General features: G+C 45.8%; 1 protein-coding gene across 1 annotated transcript in view; it reads left to right on the top strand.

Annotated features, from left to right (window-relative positions):
- The first annotated feature begins 280 nt into the window (after nt 1–280).
- LOC140719872 (uncharacterized) overlaps nt 281–24,956 on the top strand; it is a 52,838-nt gene continuing 28,162 nt past the window's right edge. Inside the window, exons 1-4 of the mRNA XM_073034797.1 lie at nt 281–383; nt 21,674–21,851; nt 22,178–22,249; nt 23,505–23,624. Coding sequence (XP_072890898.1) covers nt 21,785–21,851; nt 22,178–22,249; nt 23,505–23,624 — 259 coding nt within the window. The 5' untranslated portion in view covers nt 281–383; nt 21,674–21,784. The remainder of the gene's footprint in view (nt 384–21,673; nt 21,852–22,177; nt 22,250–23,504; nt 23,625–24,956) is intronic.

Raw genomic sequence — 24,956 nt, 5'->3', positions numbered from 1 at the left:
ACGTCCCATCCCCGTCTCGGTGATACACTCCATGTGCTAAACGTTCCCCACCTACGTCGTCTCTCCACTCTCCTCCCGCTCTGTGACACAAGTAATTGTGGGGAGTATGAGGGGGAGATGATGGGTGGTGTTTCACCTCCCCCCGTACCATGGATATCGATCACCAGGATCTGAATCTCTCCACAACTCTGCATGCACAAGCCGGTCACGTGTTCCACACCACTTGCATCAGTGTTTGCATTCTCACCACCCTTTCCCTGGCCTCCTCTCTCCTCCCCTTCCTTCCTCTAACGGCAGCACACAATCCGCTCACACACAGACACACCATCTCCGAGAGACACACACAATTCGAGGCTGCTGGAAAGCCGAAAGGCTGGGTATTGGTGAGTGGGGAGAACGGAGGAGGGAGAGGGTTTCGTACCTTTTCTCATTCCAGTAGCATGTGCTGCGATGGTGTGGGAGGTACTTCACATGTCTGACCTAGAGAGTGAGATGGTATAATATTTAGAGAGATTCGCTGTTTCTCTGACCCCGGGAGTGTGTGCTGGGTCGGTGTGGACTGAGCTTCACTCCTTGTAAGACCCCGGAGTGTGTGTTGGGACAATGTAGAGGGAGCTGCACTCTGTGTCTGACCCCAGCAGTGTGTAATGGACCGTCGTTGTGGAGGGAGCGTTACTCAGTGTATGTTTCCAGGAGTGTGTGATGGGATAGTATGGAGGGATTCTTGCACTGTCTTTGATTCCTAGTCATGGGTCAGTGGATTTCGGCGTATTAACAGACTCCAATCAGAGATAGGGAGCATGAAAATGGTAGCTCACATACCCTGCTCCAAAGTCTGCAGTCTGAACACCCTTTCTGTGTCCCCATTCTCCGCCCTTTCCTTTCTCTTTTCTCAGCACACCATTCCTTCTCTATGATTTTTAAGTAAGTGAGTGAGCAGGAGATATGTTCAAATGAAAACTGTATGTATGGGAAGGTGGTTTTGCAAATTGAGGTCAGGGATTTAGCTATTAAATTAACGTACGGGACCACTGCCCATCCCAGTGTGTCCAGATATAGGACGACCATACGGTTTAGCACGTGGTGTAAGTGGGAGGGCCCCAAAATTTGGAATCATAGTATTTTTTTTCCAAGGAAGTTGGGATCTGTATAGAAGAGATGGAAGACGGTTTACACTTAAACTGGAGGGGAACTGATATCTCAGCGGGAAGGTTTGTCAGGACTGTGCATGAGAGTGCTTGGGTGAGTTAATGAACTTGAGTTGCAGGGGGATGGGATTCAGAGCTCCAGAGCAGAGCGGAGTCGATATGGAGGCAGAAGTTGATAATACCGCAGAAATAGTCAGATATCAAGAGTTTATACATAATGCGACTGGTGCACTGAGCTCCATATATTTCAATGCAATAAACTATAAGAAAGGCGTTTGATCGCAGCGAATGAACCAATACAGCGAATTATAAAATTGTGGACATTACTGAGAATTGGGTGTAGGAGGAGCAAGTAGGAGAGAACGATATTTCTGGTATCTCTATGTTTAGTCGTGAGAAAGAGGAAGGAATTAAAGGAGGAGGTGTGACATTACCAGGCTGAGCAAATATTACCATAGTCAACAGTCAGGACAGGCAAGAAAACTCGTCTAAGTGAGGCTTTATTGGTGGTAATAACGGATAAGAAATATATGGCAATGTTATAACATAGAATAGTACAGCGCAGTATAGGCACCTCGACCCACAATGTTGTGCCGATCCATAAAACATGCCCCCTCCATATAACCCCACACCTAAATTTCTTCCATTTACCTGTATTTGCCTCCATCACTAACTCGGGCAGTGCATTCCCCGCACCAACCACTCTCTGAGTAAAAACACCTTCCTCTAATATTCCCCTTGAAATTCCAACCACTTACCTTAAAGCCATGTCCTTTTGTATTGAGCAGTGGTGCCCTGGGCAAGAAGAGGCGCTGGCTGTCCACTCTATCTATTCCTCTTAATATCTTGTATATCATTTCTCCTCTCGTCCCCCTTCTCTCCAAAGAGTAAAACCCTAGCTCACTTAATCTCTGATCATAATGCATACCATCTAAAACAGGCAGCATCCTGGTAAATTTCCTCCGTACCCTATCCAATGCTTCCACATCCTATCCATAGTGAGTCGACCAGACTGGACACAGTTCACCTTTTTTTTTGCATTTTTTGCATTTTCTTTTCAAGGAAGGTGGGATCTTTATAACCATATAACATATAACCCTAATGCGAGGGTAAAACAGTGGATGTTGTCTATATGGACTTCAGTAAGGCCTTTTACATAGATCCCTGAGGCGTACCACTAGTCACCGGCCTCCAATCTGACAAACAGTTATCCACGACTACTCTTTGGCATCTCCCATCCAGCCACTGTTGAATCCATTTTACTACTTCAATATTAATACCTAACGATTGAACCTTTCTAACTAACCTTCTGTGCGGAACCTTGTCAAAGGCCTTACTGAAGTCCATACAGACAACATCCACTGCTTTACCCTCGCCAACATTCTTCGTAACCTCTTCAAAAAATTCAATAAGATTTGTCAAACATGACCTTCCACGCAGAAATCCATGTTGACTGCTGCTAATCAGACTCGTCTATCCAGATAATAATATATACCATCTCCAAGAATACTTTCCATTAATTTACCCACCACTAACGACAAAATGACAGGCCTATAATTGCTAGGTTTACTCTTAGAACCCTTTTCAAAAGAGATGGAAGACGGTTTACACCTGAAATAGAGGGAAACTGATACCTCGGCCAGAAGGTTTGTCAGTACTCTGCATGGGAATTTTTCGGAGAGCTGTTGAAGTTGAGTTGCAAGGTATGGGATTCAGATCTCCAGAGCAGATAGCGGAGTCGATATGGGCACAGATGTTGTTAAGACCGCAGAAAAAGTCAGATATCAAGTGTTTATGCATAATGCGACTGGTGCACTGAGCATTCTAATGCAAACCGCTTTAAAAAGGCGGTTGAGCTCAGCGACGGAATCAATGCAGTGAATTATGTCATTGTCGCCATTACCGAGAATTGGGCGTGGGAGGTGCAAGCAGGACAGCACGATATTTCGGGTTTCCCTATTTTTAGTCGTGGGAAAGAGGAAGGAATTGAAGGATGAGGGGTGACATTACTTGGCTGAGAAAAAAGAAATACCGCAGTGGACAGTCTGGACAGGCAAGAAAATTCGTCTAAGTGAGCCTTTATGGGTGGAAATGACGAATAAGAAATGAATGGCAATGTTACAACATAGAACATGGAATAGAACAGCACATTACAGGCGCTGAGGTCCACAGTGCTGTGCCGACCCTTAAGCCATGCCCCGATATAACCCCCCACCGTAAATTCTAACATTTAATATCACCAAGACCAAGGAGATGGTGGTGGACTTTAGGAGATCTAGGCCTCATATGGAGCCAGTGATCATTAATGGAGAATGTGTGGAGCAGGTTAAGACCTACAAGTATCTGGGAGTACAGTTAGACGAGTAGCTAGACTGGACTGCCAACACAGATGCCTTGTGCAGGAAGGCACAGAGTCGACTGTACTTCCTTAGAAGGTTGGCCTCATTCAATGTCTGTAGTGAGATGCTGAAGATGTTCTATAGGTCAGTTGTGGAGAGCGCCCTCTTCTTTGTGGTGCCGTGTTGGGGAGGAAGCATTAAGAAGAGGGACGCCTCACGTCTTAATAAGCTGGTAAGGAAGGCGGGCTCTGTCGTGGGCAAAGTACTGGAGAGTTTAACATCGGTAGCTGAGCGAAGGGCGCTGAGTAGGCTACGGTCAATTATGGATAACTCTGAACATCCTCTACATAGCACCATCCAGAGACAGAGAAGCAGTTTCAGCGACAGGTTACTATCGATGCAATGCTCCTCAGACAGGATGAAGAGGTCAATATTCCCCAATGCCATTAGGCTTTACAATTCTACCGCCAGGACTTAAGAACTCTTTAAAAGCTATTATTAATGCTTTTTGAGATAGTGATTTAGATGCATATCATATTTTCTACTGAGTTAAGTATTGTATGTAATTAGTTTTGCTACAACAAGTGTATGGGACATTGGAAAAAAAGTTGAATTTCCCCATGGGGATGAATAAAGTATCTATCTATCTATCATCTATCTATTTACCTGTCTAGTAGTCTCTTAACTTTCACCGGTGTATCTGCCTCCACCACTGACTCAGGCAGTGCATTCCACACAACAACTACTCTCTGAGTAAAAACATCTTCCTCTAATATCCGCCTTGAACTTCCCTCCCCTTACCTTAAAGCCAGGTCCTCTTGTATTGAGCAGTGTTGCCCTGGGGAAGAGGCGCTGGCTGTTCACTCTATCTATTCCTATGAAGATCTTGTATACCTCTATCATTTCTCCTCTCATCTCCCTTCCCTTCAAAGAATAAAACCCTAGTTCCTTTAATCTCTGATCATAATTCATACTCTCTAAACCAGGAGGCATCCTGGTATATCTCATCTGTATCCTCTCCAATGCTTCCACATCATTTCTTTGAGGAGGTGACAAGGCATATATATGAGGGTAGTGCAGTGGATGTGATCTACATGGATTTTAGTAAGACTTTTGACCAGGTTCCACACGGTAGGCTTATTCAGGAAGTCAGAAGGCATGGGATCCAGGGAGGTTTGGCCAGGGGGATTCAGAATTGGCTTGCCTGCAGAAGGCAGAGGATCATTGTGGAGGGTGTACATTCAGATTAGAGGGTTATGACTAGTGGTGTCCCACAATGATCTGTTCTGGGACCTCTACTTTTTGTGATTGTTATTAACGACCTGGATGTGGGGGTAGGTGGGTTGGCAATTTTGCAGACGACACAAAGGTTAGTGGTGTTGTAGATAGTGTAGAGGATTGTCGAAGATTGCAGAGAGACATTGATACGATGCAGAAGTGGGCTGAGAAGTGGCAGATGGAGTTCAACCCGGAGAAGTGTGAGGTGGTACACTTTTGAAGGACAAATTCCAAGGCAGAGTATAAAGTAAATGGCAGGATACTTGGTAGAGTGGAGGAGCAGAGGGATCTGGGGGTACATGTCTACAGATCCCTGAAATTTGCCTCACAGTTAGGTAGGGTAGTTAAGAAAGCTTATGGGGTGTTAGCTTTCATCAGTCGAGGGATTGAGTTTAAGAGACGCGAAATAATGATGCAGTTCTATAAAACTCTAGTTAGGCCACACTTGTGTCCAGTTCTCGTCGCTTCCCTATAGGGAGGATGTGGAAGCAATGGAAAAGGTACAGGATCTTTATAACCATATAACATATAACGCTAATGCGAGGATAAAACAGTGGATGCTGTCAATATGGACTTCAGTAAGGCCTTTGACATAGATCCCTGAGGCAGACCACTAGTCACCGACCTCCCATCTGACAAACTGTTACCCACCACTACTCTTTGGCATCTCCCATCCAGCCACAGTTGAATTCATTTTACTGCTTCAATATTAATACTTAATGATTCAACCTTCCTAACTAACCTTCCATGCGGATCCTTGTCAATGACCTTACTGAAGTCCACATAGACAACATCCACTGCTTTACCCTAGTCAACTTTCCTCGTAACCTCCTCAAAAAATTCAATAAGATTTGTCAAACATGACCTTCCACGCAGAAATCCATGTTGACTGTTGCTAATCAGACTAGTCTATCCAGATAATAATATATACCATCTCTAATTGAGGCTTTATGGGTGGAAATGACGAATAAGAAATGTATGGCAATGTTACAACATAGAACATGGAATAGAACAGCACATTACAGCCCCTGAGGTCCACAGTGCTGTGCCGACCCTTCAACCATACCCCATATAACCCCGCAACATAAATTCTAACATTTATCTGTCTAGTAGTCTCTTAAATTTCACTGGTGTATCTGCCTCCACCACTGGCTCAGGCAGTGCATTCCACACAACTACTCTCTGAGTAAACACATCTTCCTCTAATATCCGCAATGAACTTTCCACCTGTTACCTTAAACCCAGGTCCTCTTGTATTGAGCAGTGTTGCCCTGGGAAAGAGGCGCTGGCAGATCATTCCATCTATTCCTATTAATATCTTGTATACTTCTATCATTTCTCCTCTCGTCCCCCTTCTCTCCAAAGAATAAAGCCCTAGTTCACTTAATCTCTGATCATAATGCATACCCTCTAAGCCAGGCAACATCCTGGTAAATCTCCCCCGTACCCTATCCAATGCTTCTACATCCTTCCAAGGAAGGTGGGAACTTTATAACCATATAACCCTAATGCGTGGGTAAAGCAGTGGATGTTGTCTATATGGACTTCAGTAAGGCCTTTGACATAGATCCCTGAGGCACACCACTAGTCACCGGCCTCCAACCTGACAAACAGTTATCCACCACTACTCTTTGGCATGTTCCATCCAGTCCATTTTACTACTTCAATATTAATAACTAACGATTCAACCTTCCTAACGAACCTTCCGTGCGGAACCTTGTCAATTGCCTTACTGAAGTCCACATAGACAACATCCACTGCTTTACCCTCGGCAACTTTCCTCGTAACCTCTTCAAAAAATTTAATAAGATTTTTTTCAAACATGAGCTTCCACGCAGAAATCCATGTTGACTGTTGCTAATCAGACTCGTCTATCCAGATAATTATATAGACCATCTCTAAGAATACTTTCCATTAATTTACCCACCACCGACGACAAAATGACAGGCCTATAATTGCTAGGTTTACGCTTAGAACACTTTTTTAGAAATAATGGAAAACGGTTTACGCCTGAACTAGAGGGAAACTGATATCCCAGCCACAAAGTTTGTGGGTACTGTGCATGGGAGTTTTTGGGAGAGCTATTGAACTTGAGTTGCAAGGTATAGGATTCAGATCTCCAGAGCAGAAAGCGGAGTCGATATGGGCACAGATGTTGTTAAGACTGCAGAAAAAAGTCAGATATCAAGAGTTTATTCATAATGCGACTGGTGCACTGAGCATTCTAATGCAAAACGCTTTAAAAAGGCGGTTGAGCTCAGCGAATGAATCAATACAGTGAATTATGTCATTGTAGCCATTACTGAGAATTGGGTGTGGGAGGAGCAAGCAGGTCAGCACGATATTTCGGGTTTCCCTATTTTTAGTCGTGAGAAAGAGGAAGGAATTGAAGGAGGAGTGGTGACATTACTAGGCTGAGAACAAAATAATACCACAGTGGGCAGTCAGGACAGGCAGGAAAATTCCTCTAAGTGAGGCTTCATGGGTGGAAATGACGAATAAGAAATGAATGGCAATGTTACAACATAGAACATGGAATAGAACAGCGCATTACAGGCGCTGAGGTCCACAGTGCTGTGCCGACCCTTAACTCATGCCCCCATATAACCCCTCACCTTAAATTCTAACATTTACCTGTCTAGTAGTCTCTTAAATAGTAGTCTCTAGCAGTGTATCTGCTTCACCACTGACTCAAACAGTGCATTCCACACAACAACTACTCTCTGAGTAAAAACATCTTCCTCTAATAACCGCCTTGACTTCCCTCCCCTTACCTTAAAACCAGGTCCTCTTGTATTGAGCAGTGTTGCCCTGGGGAAGAGGCGCTGGCTGTTCACTCTATCTATTCTTATTAATATCTTGTATACCTCTATCATTTCTCCTCTCGTCCCCCTTCTCTCAAAAGTATAAAGCCCTAGTTCACTTAATCTCTGATCATAATGCATACCCTCTAAACCAGGCAACATCCTTGTAAATCTCCTCCGTACCCTATCCAATGTATTTACATCCTTCCAAGGAAGTTGGGATCTGTATAACAATATAAACATAATGCGACGGTAAAGCAGTGGATGTTGTCTATATGGACTTCAGTAAGGCCTTTGACATAGATCCCTGAGGCACACCACTAGTTACGGGCCTCTAACCTGTCGAACAGATATCCACCACTACTCTCTGGCATCTCCCATGCAGCCACAGTTGAATTCATTTTACCACTTCAATATTAATACCTAACGATTCAACCTTCCTAACTAACCTTCCATGCGGATCCTTGTCAATGGCCTTACTGAGGTCCATACAGACAACATCCACTGCTTTACCCTCGGCAAATTTCCACGTACCCGCTTCAAAAAATTCAATAAGATTAGTCAAACATGACCTTCCACGCAGAAATCCATGTTGACTGTTGCTAATCAGACTCGTCAATCCATATAATTATATATACCATCTCTAAGAATACTTTCCATTAATTTACCCACCACTGGCGACAAAATGACAGGCCTATAATTGCTAGGTTTACTCTTAGAACACTTTTTAGGAGAGATGGAAGACGGTTTACACCTGAACTAGAGGGAAACTGATATCCCAGCCAGAAGGTTTGTAGGTACTGTGCATGGTAGTTTTTGGGAGACCTGTTGAAGTTGAGTTGCAAGGTATGGGATTCAGATCTCCAGAGCAGATAGCGGAGTCGATCTGGGCACAGATGTTGTTAAGACCGCAGAAAAAGTCAGATATCAAGAGTTTATGCATAATGCAACTGGAGCACTGAGCATTCTAATGCAATACGCTTTAAAAAGTCCGTTGAGCTCAGCGAAGGAATCAATACAGTGAATTATGACATTGTAGCCATTTCTGAGAATTGGGTGCAGGAGGAGCACGCAGGACAGCACGATATTTCGGGTTTCCCTATTTTTAGTCGTGAGAAAGAGGAAGGAATTAAAGGAGGAGTGGTGACATTACAAGGCTGAGAAAAAAATAATACCACAGTGGACAGTCAGGACAGGCAAGAAAATTCGTCTAAGTGAGGCGTTATGGGTGGAAATGACGAATAAGAAATGTATGGCAATGTTGCAACATAGAACAGAGAATAGAACAGCACATTACAAGCGCTGAGGTCCACAGTGCTGTGCCGACCCTTCAACAATGCCCCCATAAAACCCCGCAACTTAAATTCTAACATTTACCTGTCTAGTAGTCTCTTAAATTTCATAGTGTATCTGCCTCCACCACTGAATCAAGCAGTGCATTCCACACAACAGCTACTCTCTGAGTAAAAACATCTTCCTCTAATATCCGCCTTGAACTTCCCTCCACTTACCTTAAATCAGGTCCTCATGTACTGAGCAGTGTTGCCCTGGGGAAGAGGCGCTGGCTGTTCACTCTATCTATTCCTATTAATATCTTGTATACCTCAATCATTTCTCCTCTCGTCCCCTTCTCTCCAAAGAATAAAGCCCTAATTCACTTAATCTCTGATCATAATGCATACCCTCTAAACCGGGCAACATCCTGGTAAATCTCTTCCGTAACCTATCCAATGCTTTTACATCCTTGCAAGGAAGGTGGGATCTATAATCATATAATCATAACCATATAATCGAAAGTTGACTAGGGTAAAGCAGTGGATGTTGTCTATATGGACTTCAGTAAGGCCTTTGACATAGATCCCTGAGGCGTACCACTAGTCACCGGCCACCAATCTGACAAACAGTTATCCACCACTACTCTTTGGCATCTCCCATCCAGCCACAGTTGAATCCATTTTCTACTTCAATATTAATAACTAACGATTCAACCTTCCTAACTAACCTTCCATGCGGATCCTTGTCTGGACACAGTACTCCAAGTTCGGCCTAAGCAGGCTTTTATAGAGATGCATCTTTACATCGCGACTCTAAAACTCCATCCCTGATCTTAGGAAAACTAACACCATATAGGCTTCTTGTCTTCCCTATCTATCTGTGAGGCAACATTCTGGGATCTGTGGACTCGTACCCCCAGATCTCTCTGCTCCTCCCTGCTACCAGGTATCCTGCCACTTACTTTGTACTCTGCCTTGGAGTTTGTCCTTCCAAAGTACCACCTCGCACTTCTCCGAGGTGAACGCATCTGCCACTTTTCACTGGGAAATGAATAATCAAGCGTATACGTCCTATCGGAAGGACAGACAGGTGGGCAGAGGGGGTGGGTTGGCTCTGCTGGTGAGGAATGAAATTCAGTCCCTTGCGAGGTGTGACATAGAATCAGGAGATGTAGAGTCAGTATGGATTGAACTGATCGATAATAAGGGCAATTTGTCATCACCTCAGTTCATGATGTCTCTTGCATTGTCGTACACGCACTTTGGCCCTTCTACCTAACTACCTTTACACCCTTTATTCTGTCTCTCTTTCCTCAAATGCTAGATCTGGCTTTACTCCATGCACTGTACTTGCAGCTCTCGCGTGACCTTTATCCTTCTCCACCTCACTATCTGTTTCCCTCCCCCTGCAAGTCTAGTTTAAACCCCCCGGTGCAGCAGTAACAAACCTTCCCGCAAGGATTTTAGTCCCCAACCAGTTCAGGTGCAACCCGTCCCGTCGGTACAAGTCCCACCTTCCCTGGGACAAGGCCCAATTGTCCAGAAACATGAAGCCATCCTTCTTGCACAAACTACTTAGCCACGTATTTAGCTGCATTATCTTCATATTCGTGGCCTGACTCGTTCGTGGCACGGGTAGCAATCCTGAGATTGCAACTCTGGAGGTCTTGTCCTTCAACTTTGCACCTAACTCCCTAAACACTCTTTGCAGGACCTCTTCCTTCTTCCTATCCACGTCATTGGTCCCCACATGGACCACGATATCCGGATGCTCACCCTCCCTCTTGAGAACACTGAGAGCTTGATCCAAGATATCGCCGACGCTGGCACCAGGGAGGCAACAGATCATCGGAGATTCTCGATATCTCCCAGAGAACCTCCGATCTCTTCTCCCAACCATCGAATCCCCTATCACTACTGCTCTCCGCTTTTCACTCCTTCCCTTCTGAGCTGAAGATACATTCTCAGTGCCAGAGACGTGACCATTACAGATTGTCCCTGGTATCTAGGGACACCAGGGGCAGATCTGGCTTTACTCCATGAGGGTACGTCCCCACCAACAGTATCCAAAACGGTATACTTATTATTTTTGGGAACGGCCGCAGTGATGCTCTACTCATTCTGGCTATTCCCCCTCCCTCCGCTCACAGTCACCCAGCTACCTGCCTCCTGACATTTAGGGGTGAGTGTCTCCCTGTAACTCCTGTTTATTTCTGCCTCTGCCTCCCGAATGATCCGAAGTTCATCCAGCTCCAGCTCCAGTTCCCTAACTCGGTTTGTCAGGAGCTGCAGCTGGATGCACCTTTTGCAGGTGTGGTCATCAGGCAAATTTGTGCTCGCCCGGATTTCCCACATACTGCTAACGGAACACTCGACTGCTATAACTGCTGTCTCCATTACCTACCCCTAAGCTAATTAGTTTAATTAAAGATTACCCGGCCTTACCTCACCGGGAGCAAGCTAGTCCTCAGCATCTGCTCGCCGAAGCCTCTGGAGCCAAAGCCTTCCTACCCTGTCTCTATCCACTACGTCGCCCGCTCCATTAATCTGCTCGCTTTATAAACTCTCCCGCTGCCTCACGGGCAGGCTTTAACGCGCTTGCGCAGTCGTGCCCCGTTCAAACTTTCAGAGTAATCTTTTGGAGATATGGTGTGGTGGCCATTACAGGGACATGGATGGCTCAGAGTGAGGAATGGATACTTCAAGTGCCGACTTTTAGATGTTTCAGAAAGGACAGGTAGGGGGGAAAAAGAGGTGTGGGCGTGGCAATGTTGATCAGAGATAGTGACACAGCTGCAGAAAAGGTGGACGCCATGGAGAAATTTTCTACGGAGACTCATCGGGTGAAGATTGTGAACAGGAAAGGGTCAATAACTTTACCGGGTGTTTTTTTTTATAGGCCGCCCAATAGTAGCAGGAATATCGATGAGCAAATAGGGAAACACATCTTGGAAAGTTATGATAATGATAGAGTAGTCGCGATGGGAGATATTAATTTCCAAATATCAATTGGCATCTCCCCAGAGCAAGAGTTTTAGATGGGTTGGAGTCTGTTAGGTGTGTTCAGGATTGTTGCTTGACACAATATGTAGATAAGCCTGCAAGACGGGAAGCTTCATGATTTGTTATTGGAAAATTAACCTGGTCAGGTGTTAGATCTCAGTGAGATCTCACTATGGAATGGATCTTGGTGATCGTTGTTGTGACTTGCAGCAGACTGAAAAGCCTGAGCACGGAGATATTAAAACAAGAGGATGTGCTGGAGATTTTGGAAAGCATCATTTGGATAATTCGCCGGGACCGGATGAGATGTTCCCAAGGCTACTCTGGGAAGTAGGGGAGGAGGTTACTGAGACTTTGGCGATGATCTTTGCATCCTGAATGGGGACGGGCGAGGTTCCGGAGGACTGGTGGGTTGAGGATGTTGTTCCATTATTCGAGAAAAGGAATAGATGTAGCCCAGGAAATTATAGACCAGTGATTCCTAACTCTGTGGTTAGCAAGTGGATGGAGAAGATCGTAAGAGGCAGGATTTATGCACATTTGGGGAGGTATAATACGTTTAGCAATAGACCGCATAACTTTGTCAAGGGCAGGACGTGCCTTACGAGCCTGATTGAAATTTTTGAGGATGTGACAAAACACATTGATGAAGGAAGAGCAGTAGATTTAGTGTTAAAGGATTTCTGCAAGGCATTTGATAAGGTACCCCATGCAAGGCTTATTAAGAAAGAAAGGATGCATGGGATCCAAGGGGTCATTGCTTTGTGGATCCAGAACTGGCTTACCCACAGACTGTAACATAACTTATCCCGGGACCGAACAGAAATAAAGACACAGACATCGGTGTACGGTTAACAATTCAACAGGTGATCACGTTGCCTTACGACTCCGCCAATTTCAGGTTATTTCTTAAATTTCTACAGTGAATTTTGGGAAATAGCCAACAGCTAAATATAGTGACGGATTTCAAGGATCACTTGTTAGATATCAGACAGTCTACGAATGCTTCCGGACGGTGTACAGGATGAGAACTGCGCATCTACAGTCAGTTCCTCTTTTACCAAGACAGTGTCGGTCAGAGGTTAACAATACCGCATTCTTAGCATGAAATGTTGTTATTTCCCACAAGCAAGGCCGTGTCTGCATGTTATTCTGTGAACTTCGTGACCTGAATCTTCAGATAGCCAAGCTTGGCAAAAACATTTAGTTTTCCCACAATAAAACAAAGTAACTTATCATAAAATGTAAAATTTAGAAGCAGAATTAGACCATTTGGCCCACTGAGTCTGTTCCTATATTTAATCGTGGATGATCCAATTTACTTCTCACCCTCAATCCCCTGCCTTCTCCCAGCATTCCTTTAAGACCTAACTGACCAATCAGGAAACTTTGGCACAACTATACTTTGGCTACCTGCCTCCTGACATTTAGGGGTGAGTGTCTCCCTGTAACACCTGTTTATTTCTGTCTCTGCTTCCCGAATGATCCGAGTTTTCTCCAGCCGCAGCTCCAGTTCCCTAACTCGGTTTGTCAGGAGCTGCAGCTGGATGCACCTTTTGCAGGTGTGGTCATCAGGCACATTTGTGCTCGCCCGGATTTCCCACATACTGCTAACGGAACACTCGACTGCCCTAACTGCTGCCTCCATTACCTACCCCTAAACTAATTAGATTAATTAAAGGAGATTACCCGGCCTTACCTCACTGGGAGCAAGCTAGTCCTCAGCATATGCTCGCCGAAGCCTCTGGAACCAAAGCCTTCCTACCCTGTCTCTATCCACTACGTCCCCCGCCCTGTTCATCTTCTCGCTTTTTAAACTCTTCCGCTGCCTCACGGGCAGACTTTCACGCGCTTGCGCAGTCGTGCCCCGTTCAAACTTAAGAGTAATCCTTTGGAGATATGATGTGGTGGCCATCACAGAGACTTGGATATCTCAGAGACAGGAATGTATACTTCAAGTGCCGACTTTTAGATGTTTCAGAAAGGACAGGTAGGGGAGCAAAAGAGCTATGGGCGTGGCACTGTTGATCATAGATTGTGACACAGCTGCAGAAAAGGTGGACGCCATGGAGGAATTTTCTACGGAAACTCTTAGGGTGAAGATTGTGAACTGGAAAGGGTCAATAACTTTAGCGGGTGTTTTTTTATAGGCCGCCCAATAGTAGCAGGAATATCGATGAGCAGGTAGGGAAACACATCTTGGAAAGTTATGATAATGACTGAGTAGTCGCGATGGGAGATATAATTTCCCAAATATCAATTGGCATCTTCCTAGAACAAGAGTTTTAGATGGATTGGAGTCTGTTAGGTGTGTTCAGGAAGGCTTCTTGACACAATATGTAGATAGGCCTGTAAGACGAGAAGCTTCTTGATTTGTTATTGGAAAACTAACCTGGTCAGGTGTTAGATCTCAGTTGGATTTCACTATAGAAAAGGATCTTGGTGATCGTCGTGATGACTTGCAGCAGACTGAAAAGCTTGAGCACGTAGATATTAAAAAGGAGGTTGTGCTGGAGATTTTGGAAAGCATCATTTGGATAAGTCGCCGGGACCGGATGAAATGTTCCCAAAGCTACTCTGGGAAGTTTACTGAGGAGGTTACTGAGACATTGGCGATGATCTTTGCATCCTCAATGGGGACGGGCGAGGTTCCGGAGGACTGTTGTGTTGATGATGTTGTGCCTTTATTCGAGAAAAGAAATAGATGTAGCCCAGGAAATTATAGACCAGTGATTCCTACCTCAGTGGTAAGCAAGCGGATGGAGAAGATCGTAAGAGGCAGGATTTATGCACGTTTGGGGAGTTATAATACGCTTAGCAATAGACAGCATAACTTTGTCAAGGGCAGGACGTGCCTTACGAGCCTGATTGAAGTTTTTGAGGATGTGACTAAACATGTTGATGAAGGAAGAACAGTAGATTTAGTGTTAATGGATTTCTGCAAGGCATTTGATAAGGTACCCCATGCAAGTCTTATTAAGAAATAAAGGATGCATGGGATCCAAGGGGTCAATGCTTTGTGGATCCAGATCTGGCTTACCCACAGACTGTAACATAACTTATCCCGGGACCGAACAGAAGTAAAGACACAGACATCGGTGTACGGTTAACCCTGCAGTAGGTGATCACGTTACCTTACGACTCTGCCAATTTCAGGTTATTTCTTAAATTTGTACAGTGAATTTTGGGAAATGGCCAACAGCCAAATATAGTGATGGATTCAAGGAGCACTTGTTAGATATCAGACAGTCTACGAATGCTTCCGGACGGTGTACAGGATGAGAACTGCACATCTACAGTCAGTTCCTCTTTTACCGAGACAGTGTCGGACAGAGGTTATCAATACCGCATTCTTAGCAAGAAATGTGTTTTTTTTTCCCACATGCAAGGCCGCGTCTGCGTCTTATCCTGTGAACTTCGTGACCTGAATCTTCAGATAGCCAAGCTTTGCAACAACATTTAGTTTTCCCACAATAAAGCAAAGCAACCTATCATAAAATGTAAAATTTAGAAGCAGAATTAGACCATTTGGCCCACTGAGTCTGTTCCTATATTTAATCGCGGCTGATCCAATGTACTTCTCAACCTCGATCCCCTGCCTTCTCCCAGCATTCCTTTAAGACCTGGCTGACCAATCAAGAAACTTTGGCACCAATATACAAAAAAGAAAGCCTTGTCCTCCACGGCCGCCTGTGGGAAAGAAATCCACAGAGATTCCACTCCCAAAGTGAATAACCATACAGGGTCCAACACAGCAGGACATCTGCTTTTTCCTTGGCCTCTGTATGTCTTTCTCTAGCCTGTCTACATCCTCAAAACAACCTGCCCTCCACTTATCCACATATTGGTTATATGTGCTATCTCTGTGTATTTGTCCGGGTTGAACTTTATCTGTTATTTCTCCAGCTTAACTGCAAGGGATGTCAGCAGAGAGGCAATGGCTTTCATTTCTGAGAGAAAAATGAGGAAGGTGCAGGACATGTGTATTCCAAACATGAAAAAGTTATCAGTACTCAAGAAGTATTCAATTCTGGCCGAAAAGGGAACACAAAGCTCTTGTAAAAATTAAAGAAAGGGCATAAAAGAAAATAACAATTCGTGGGAATGCAATCATCGGTTCGACTCCCGGCTTCATCCGGGTGATGGTAGCCCCCGGCCCGAGAACCTTACAAAATCTCGTATGGGTGGATGTTCTGGGCTGTTTACAAACTGTATACAACATGAGAGTAAATGATTAAGCTTTATAATTTGACTATATGACTTGTAAACCAACATAAAAAGGGGGACATTCTCATGAAACAGACTAATGTGCAAACAGTAGAGCTCACAGTGTCGTTCATTTGTTCCCGTCGAACTCTTCCGAGCCTACCCGACTCTTGGACCCACGCTCCTCAGTCCACTCCGTCCAGCAGTCATAGAAGCGTAGAAACAACTGAATGCCAACAGCACTATACGGGAGCCTCGGCCCACAGAGGTTGTGCGAAAATATTCTTCCCTTCGTTATTACCTAGGGTTACCCATAACCCTCCGTTTTTTCTGAGCTCCATGTACCTCTCCTACGGTATCGGCCTCCACAGCCGTAGCCGGCAGCCCATTCTGTGCACTCACCACACACTCCGGACAAAAATAAAATACCCAAGACATCCCCTCAGTACATACTACCTTAAACCTGTGCCCTCTCGTGCTATCCATTTCACCCCTGGGGAAAAGCCTCCGACTATCCACACTATAAAAGCCTCTCATCATCTGATACTCCTTATCAGGTCACCTGCCATCTTCTGTCGCTCCAAGGAAAAATGGCCGAGTTCACTCAACCTATTCTCATTAGGCAGACTCCCCAATCCAGGCAACATCCTTGTAAATCTCCTCTGCGCCATTTCTATCGTTTCCACATCCTTCCTGTAGTGAGGCGACCAGAACTCAGCACAGTACTCCAAGTGGGGTCTGAGCAGGGTCCTATATAGCTGCAAAATTTCCTCTCGGCTTCTAAACTTAATCTTAAGGTTGATGAAGTCCAATGCACCGTTTGCTTTCCTAACCATTGAGGCAACCTGCACCGCAGCGTTGAGTGTCCTATGGACTCGAACCCAAAACCTCTCTGATCAAACACACTGCCAAGGGACTTACCATCAATACTATATTATTCCATCATATTTGGCCTGAGTGAAATGAACCACTTCAGACTCATCTGGTTTGAACTCCATCTGAATTTTTTCAGCCCAGTTTTGCATCCTATGAATGTTCCGCTGCCAGCTCTGACAGACCTCATACACACTAACCTTTGTATCATCCGCAAATTTAAGAACCACAACCTCCACAACCTCATCTAGGTCATTTATAAAAAAACGAAGAGTTGGGTTCCAAGAACAGATCCCTGAGAAACGCCACTGCTCCCTGGCCTCCATGTAGAACACGACCGGTCTACAGCCTCTCTTTCTCTTCTGTCGGCAAGCCAGTTCAGGATCTACAAATCAATGTCCCCTTGAGTCCATGCCTCCTTACATGGGATACATTATCAAATGCTCGGGGAAATCAATATGCATCTACATCGCTGCCTTCATCAATTTGTTCAGTCACATCCTCAAAAAAAAATCATCAGGCTCGTTTGTCACGACCAGCCTTTGACAAATCCATGCTGACTGTTACTGATTATATTATGCCTCTTCAAATGTTGATATATCTTCCCTCTCAGCGTCTTTTCCATCGACTTACCAACCACTGAAGAAAGACTCATTTGTCTATAATTTCCTGGGCCATCTCTGCTGCCTTTCTTGAATAAAGAAAGGAAGGTTTTTCAATCAGAGAGTGGTTGGTGCATGGAATGCACTGCCTGTGTCAGTGGTGGAGGCAGATACACTAGTCAAGTTTAAGAGACTACTAGACAGGTATATGGAGGAATTTATTGTGAGGGTTTATATGGGGGCAGGGTTTGAGGGTCGGCAGAACATTGTGGGCCGAAGGGCCTGTAATGTGCTGTACTATTCTATGTTCTATAAGAAACAACATCCGCAAGCCTCAAATCTTTCGGATCGTCTCTCGTCCCCATTGCTGATACAAGCAACATCGGCAGATGCTCAGCAATCCCCTCCCTCGGATCGCACAAGTGGCCTGTCTTTATTAATCTGTACATGCTCCAAGCCACCACTACAATCACCAGAATTCTTTATCCAAGTGAATACTGAAGCAAAGTATCCGTTATGTCGCTCTGCTGTCTTCTCCGGTTGCATACACATTTTTCCACTGTTACACTTGATTCATCCTATTCCCTCACGCCTACTGCGCTCTGCAGTTTACCTTAATGCTGTCCTGCCAGGCCTTCTTATGGCCCATTCTGGCTCTCCTAATTTCTTTCTTAAGCTCCCTCCTGCTAGCTTTATAACCTTTTTAGTTCTCCGTCATCAACTAGTCTTTTTAACCTTCCGTTCAAAAAAAAAGTCTTCTTTTATTCTTCATTAGATTTAAAACAGCCTTTCTACGCCACGGATCCTGTACCCTACCATCCTTTCCCTTTCTCATTGGAACGTACCTGTGCAGAACTGCACGCAAATATCCCCGGAACATTTCGAACAATTCTTTCGTGCATTTCTGAGAACAATTAAACAATAATTGCTCCATGATCACAGTGAATGGAGGTGATAGATCGAAGGGCCGAATAGACTACTCCTGCACCTGTTGTCTATTGTCTATCACCAATTTATGCTTTCAACTTCCTGCCTGATACCCTCATATTTTCCACTACTCCAATTAAACGCTTTGCTAACTTGTCTGTTCCTATCGCTCTCCAATGCTTTGGTAAAGGATATAGGATTGTGATCACTATCTCGTTTGGAGATATGATGTGATGGCCATTACCGAGACTTGAATGGCTCAGGGAGAAGAATGTTTGCTTGAAGTGCCGGGTTTTAGGTGTGTCAGAAAGGACAGGGATGGAGGTAAAAGAGTTGGGGGCGTGGTATTGTTGATCAGAGATAGTGACACAACTGCAGAAAAGGTGGACGCCATTGAGGATTTTTCTACGGTGTCTCTGTGTCAGTAACTTTGCTGGGTGCATTGCTATAGGCCGCCCAGTAGTAACAGCGATATCGAGGATCAGATAAGGAAACAGACCATGGAAAGGTGTAATAATAACAAAGATGTCGTGATGAGAGATTATATATTCCATCACTCTAGCGCAAGGGGTTTAGATGTGGCGAAGTTTGTTAGGTGTGTTAAGGAAGGTTTCTTAACACAATTTGTAGATAAGCCGACAAGAGGAGAGCCTGCACTTCATTTGATATTTGGAAATGAACCTGGTCAGGGTCAGATCTATCTCCTTTACAATAGCATTGGAGAGAGATAGGAACAGACAAGATAGAAAAGCTTTTAACTGCAGTAAGGAGAATCATGAAGCTATCAGACCGGAGACTGAAATCTTAAATTGGAAACAGTTGTTATTAGGGAAAAGTACGGAGGAAATGTGGCAAATGTTCAGGCATCATTGGTGTGGACTTCTGCATAAGTACGTTCCAATGAGAGAGGGATGTTATGGTAGGGTACAGGAACCGTGGTGCACAAAAGCTATAATAAATCTGGTCAAGAAGAAAAGGAAAGCTTACAGAAGGTTGAGAGAGCTAGGTAATGTTAGAGATCTAGAAGATTATAAAGCTAACAGGAAAGAGCTTAAGAAGGAAATTAGGAGAGCCAGAAAGGGCAATGAGATATTCTTTGCGGGCAGTGTTAAGGAAAAACTCAGGGCTTTCTACAAGTATGTAAAGAGTAGGGAGATAAGCCGTGAAAGAATAGGACCTATCAAGTGTGACAGTGGAAAAATGCAATGGAACCGGAAGAAACAGCAGAGGTACTTAATGAATACTTTGCTTCAGTATTCACTATGGAAAATAATTTTGGTGATAGTAGTGACGACTTGCAGCAGACTGAAAAGCCCGAATATGTAGATATTAAGAAAGAGGATGAGCTGCAGCGTTTGGAAAGCAACAAGTTGGATAAGTCACCGGGACCGGATGCGATGTACCACAGGCTACCGTGGGAGGCGGGGGAGGAGATTGCTGAGCCTATGGCGATAGGGTAGGGTAAGGTTACGAAGTATTGGAGGGTCGCGGATGTTTCTGCTTTATTCTAGAAAGGGTTAGATATAGCTAAGGAAATTATAGACCTGTGAGTCTTACCTCAGTGGTTAGTAAGTGGTACTGAGAGGCAGGATTTATGAACATTTGGAGAGGTTTAATATGATTGGGAATAGTCAGCATGGTTTTTCCAAGGCCAGGCCGTGCCTTACGAGCCTGATCATTTTTTTGAGGATGTGACTAAACACTTTGATGAAGGAAGAGCATTAGATGTAGTGTATATGGATTTCAGCAAGGCATTTGATAATGTATCCCTGGAAGGAATATTGAGAAAGTAAGGAAGCATGGGATCCCAGGAGGGAGAAGTGAAGGAATAAGTGAGGTGGATGAGGAAATATGTGGGAAGAGGAGGAAATAAAACGGTTAAGGTCGAGAAAGAAAGAAGGTTGTGAGGAGAGAGGAAGTGGAGAGAGAAGGTGCGTGATAGGGAAGCAGTTGAGGTGGGGAAAGAACAGAAGGAGCCAGTGCCAGGCGAGGGTGGGAGAAGGAAGAGAGGGACTGAGGGAAACGAAAGGAAGAGGAAGAGAGGGACATGGAAGGAGGTAGGTGTGATGTGAGAGAACGGGCAGCTTGGAGGCTGATTGGAGGAGGTGTGGAGAAGGGACGGGGGAGATGGGGTGAAGGAGATGAAGTAGGTAGAAAGGCCGAAGGGACGGGGAATACGGAAAGCATCTGTGGGTGTTTAAGCACATCTGCGTGTCAGGGCGACAGGAGTGTTGCGCGTGGAGAGAAGAAAAAGAGAGGGGCAGACGGGAGATAGAATGGAATAAGATAATGGGGAAGAGGAGACAGTGGGGCAAAGGAGGGTGAGAGGAGGTACAGAAAAGAGACAGGGTTGAGTAGGGAAGATAGGATAGAAAGTGAGAGAGAGGATGGTGGGAGGAAAGAGAGAATGAAAAGGGGTGAGTGTGGGAAGCTTGTCGAAGGAGAACGAGAGGAAGAGACAGAAAATGCCATGGAATAAGGAGGGAGAGAGAGAGAGAGTGCGCCACTGGACCAGGAAAGCGAGGAAACGCTCTGAAGGAACCGTGTTTCGAGGTGAATTGTTCACCTCACTCTAAGGGAGGGGGTTAAATCACAGCCATGAGCAGGGACAGTGGGAACGGCCATTTCTCAAAACAGGAACCAGCTGGGGGTGCATCTGTCCCGGATTGAGGCTCTGTATGTGTGACAAAATCCCTCATTGTTCCCTCCTTCCTCATTCCTGCACTCCGTCTCAACTCACATCGTCCAAATCCTTTCCTTTCTCTGTCCCTTCTTTGTTTCCACATTTCCTCAGACCACACGGAATTCCTCCTCCATGACCACCGCGATCTCCATTCTTCCTGTCCTCCACCCCGCTGTCTTTTTCCACCCTGATCTCACTTTCTTACCTCCGTTCAGTGACCCTCTCTCTTCAATCACTCTCCAACTCGCGGCCTTCATTTCTCCAAGTTTCACCATCACCGCGCTTTATCCCCCATCTCCATCACTCCATCCTCCCTGCTCTCTCCTCATGCTCCTTATCTCGTTCCCTTCTCCCAAGTCTGTCCATTGTCACCCAGCTCTCTATCTCTGCACGACCCCAAATCCTCTGTATATTCTCCCCACACTCATTACTCTTCCCACAACCACTCTCATTTCTCACGACCACCCTCTGCAACACCCTCAATCTCTCTGCTCCCCGCACTTCCTCCCCCTGATCTCGGTTCCTCTATTTATCAGCTCTTCATCCCTCGTTGGTTGGAATCGGTCTGACACATTTGTTAACAGGCTTCCTCTGACAACGGTTGCTTCACCTATCTGAGCTCAGAGACGCAGAGAATCCTCGGAAGTATGGACCGGAGCGAGAGTTACATGAACGTGAAGTTGGGAAACACGGACTCACGGTCTCCTTTCCGAGGTGAGTGGGGCAGAGAGACAGGCGACAGTTCTATTCTGCAGCTTATCCCCGGTGTGTGTGATGGGACGCTGTGGAGGGAGATTCACTCTGTGTCTGACCCCGGGAGTGTGTGATGGGACGGTGTGGAGGGAGATTCACTCTGTGTCTGACCCCGGGAGTGTGTGATGGAACGGTGTGGAGGGAGATTCACTCTGTGTCTGACCCCGGGAGTGTGTGATGGAACGGTGTGGAGGGAGATTCACTCTGTGTCTGACCCCGGGAGTGTGAGATTGGACTGTGTGGAGGCAACTTCAGTCAGTCTCTGACCCTCGCTGTTCTGTTCCCAGCTGAACCTGATGTATCGTACGCGGAAGTTAATTTCAAGACCCTCTCGCCGCCACGGGCCTGGACAGATAGAGGTCAGTTTCATCTTTGTTGGTTTGACCCTGTTTAGCTGTCGTGTCCAATGCTGTCGAGAAATCTCAGGGCAAGCGTACAGTCATTCTAATGATTCCTTCTTTGAGCAGAAGACGGAGGTAACGCGTGGGAGAGACAATGGGTAGGAGGACTTTGTGGGAGGGTGGACGGTGGGGAAGGTACCGTGAGGTGTCAGCGCCAAGGGAGGGGCGGTATAGAGGGAGCGCCGTAGGATGGTATGAAGAGGATGTGCTGTGGGTCGGTGAGGAGAGCTAGCATGGGATGTGCTGTATGGAGGTAGGGGCGATGAGGAGCGAGCGCTGTGGGATGGGTGTGCGCAGATGAGTGAGCGCCGTGTCCGTGTGGTGAGGAGGGACGCAGTGGTAGAAATGTTGAGGAGGAGGCGCTGTATAAATCCATAACTGCTCTCTCTTTTCTTAACCCCACTTTCTTTTCCCTCTTTCCCCTTCTCTCCGCTCCCTCACCTCCTCACACCCTTTCCACTCCCCCATTCTCCCCTCCTCTCTCCCCGCATTCCCCACTCTCTCGCACTGTCCCCTTCTCTTCGCCCTGCCTCATTGCCCTCCTTCTCCCTCCCGTTCCTCCTCTATCACAGTCACGGTCTCTACCACTCTCGGTCTCCCCATCGCGTCCTTTCCCTCTCTCTCCGCTCGCTCTCATCCTTCCTCGTCCGCCCCTCCGGTCTTCCAACCTGGCTCTGTCCCTAAATTTTCACCTGAACTCCCCTCACGCCCTCTCCTCCTGTCTATCCATGGCTCACGCCCTTTCCCCTACGCTGTCTCCCCTCGCACTTCTCTCTGTCACTCAAATTGTCTACTCGCTTATCCATCCCTCTCCCTTTTCTCTTCCCCTCACACTCTCTTCTCAATCCTCCTCTCTTTCGCCCCTTCTCACACCTCTCCCTGCCCTCTCACTCTTCCCGACTCTCTTCGCTGTCCCTCCCACTGTCTCCGCCTCTCTCACCCCATTTTCCCTCCGCATTCTTTCTCTTACATCTTCCCGCCCATCGCCCCTGTCGCTACCTTCCCCTCTCTGTCCACCGCTCTCCTCTGCTGCCCCCGAGAGCCTTTCCTACCACTCTCCCTGAACATCTCTCTCGAATTTTCACCCCTTCTCTCTCCCTCACTTGCCTCTCTCTCTTCTGTCACCCCTCTCCTCTCTCTTCCTGACACCCTCCCCCATTCTCTATCGCTCTCACTCTCTTGCTTATCCGCTCTCTCTCTCTCTTTCTTCCAGACGGTCTGAACTCCACCTACTCAGATCTGAACTTTCGGAAAGAGGAACCCCGCATCGATGAGGACGAAGGTCCTCCCATTGCCTCGGGACCCGGTGGGTTGTCAACCACTGAACAAACAGGTCAGAATTCACAGTGATGATGTCAGTCTGGAGGGATCACGTGTCATACTCGCAATTGTCCACGTTTCTAATGCATCTGCCTCGACCACTTCCTTTGTCTCACACAGACTGACCACCATCTGTGTAATAAAACGTTGTCACTCGGCTCACCAATTAATCCCTGTCTGTGATGTATATACATGATCTGGATGAAATTCTAGATGGGTTGGTTAGAAACATAGAAACATAGAAAACGTACATCACAATATAGGCCCTTTGGCCCACAAAACTGACTACACATTTCCCTACCTTAGAACAACCTAGGCTTTACCCATAGCCCTCTATTATTCTAAGTTCCATGCAGCCATTAAGAAGTCTCATAAAAGACCCTCTCGTTTCCACCACCACCACCACCGCCTCGCATTCACCACTCGCTGCGTAAAAAACTTACCCCTGACATCTCCTCTGTATTTACTTCCAAGCACCTTAAAACCATGCCCTCTCTTGCGAGCCAATTCAGCCCTGTGGAAAGCCTCCGACTATCCACACAATCAATGCCTCTCATAATATTATACATCTCTATCAGCTCACCTCTCATCCTCCGTCGCTCCAAGGAGAAAAGGCCAAGTTCACTCAGCTTATTATTTGAAGGCATGCTCTCCAATCCAGGAGATATCCTCGTAAATCTCCTCTGTCCCCTTTCTATGGCTTCCACATCCTTCCTGTAGTGAGGCGACCAAAACCAAGCACAGAACTCCAAGTGGGGTCTGACCAGGGTCCTATATAGCTGCAACATTACCTCTGTGCTCCTAAATTCAATCTCACGATTGATGAAGGCCAATACACAATATGCCTTCTTAACCACAGAGTCAACATGTTCGGCTGCTTTGAGCTTCCTATGGACTCGGACCCAAAGATCCCTCTGATCCACCACACTGCCAAGAGTCTTATCATTAATACTATATTCTGCCATGATATTTGATCTACCAAAATGAACCACTTCACACTTATTGGGTTGAACTCCATCTGCCACTTCTCAGTCCTGTTTTGTATCCTATCAATATCCCGCTGCAACATGTGACAACCCTCCACACTATCCACAACATCTCCAAACTATGTGTCATCAGCAAACATACTAAGCCATCGCTCCACTTCTTCATCCAGGTCATTTATAAAAATCACGAAGAATAAGGGTCACAGAACAGATCTCTGAGGTAATCCACTGAGGACCTCCATGTACAATGTGATCCGTCTAAAATCACTCTTTGTCTTCAGTATGCAAGCCAGTTCTGGATCCACTAAGCAATATCCCATTGGATCTCATGCCTCCTTATTTTCTCAATAGGCCTTGCA

The sequence above is a fragment of the Hemitrygon akajei genome, unplaced genomic scaffold (assembly GCF_048418815.1).
Source record: "Hemitrygon akajei unplaced genomic scaffold, sHemAka1.3 Scf000033, whole genome shotgun sequence".
NCBI classification, from domain to species: Eukaryota; Metazoa; Chordata; class Chondrichthyes; order Myliobatiformes; family Dasyatidae; genus Hemitrygon; species Hemitrygon akajei.
Note: the sequence above shows the minus strand (reverse complement) of the source record. Positions and strands in the feature narration are given on the sequence as shown.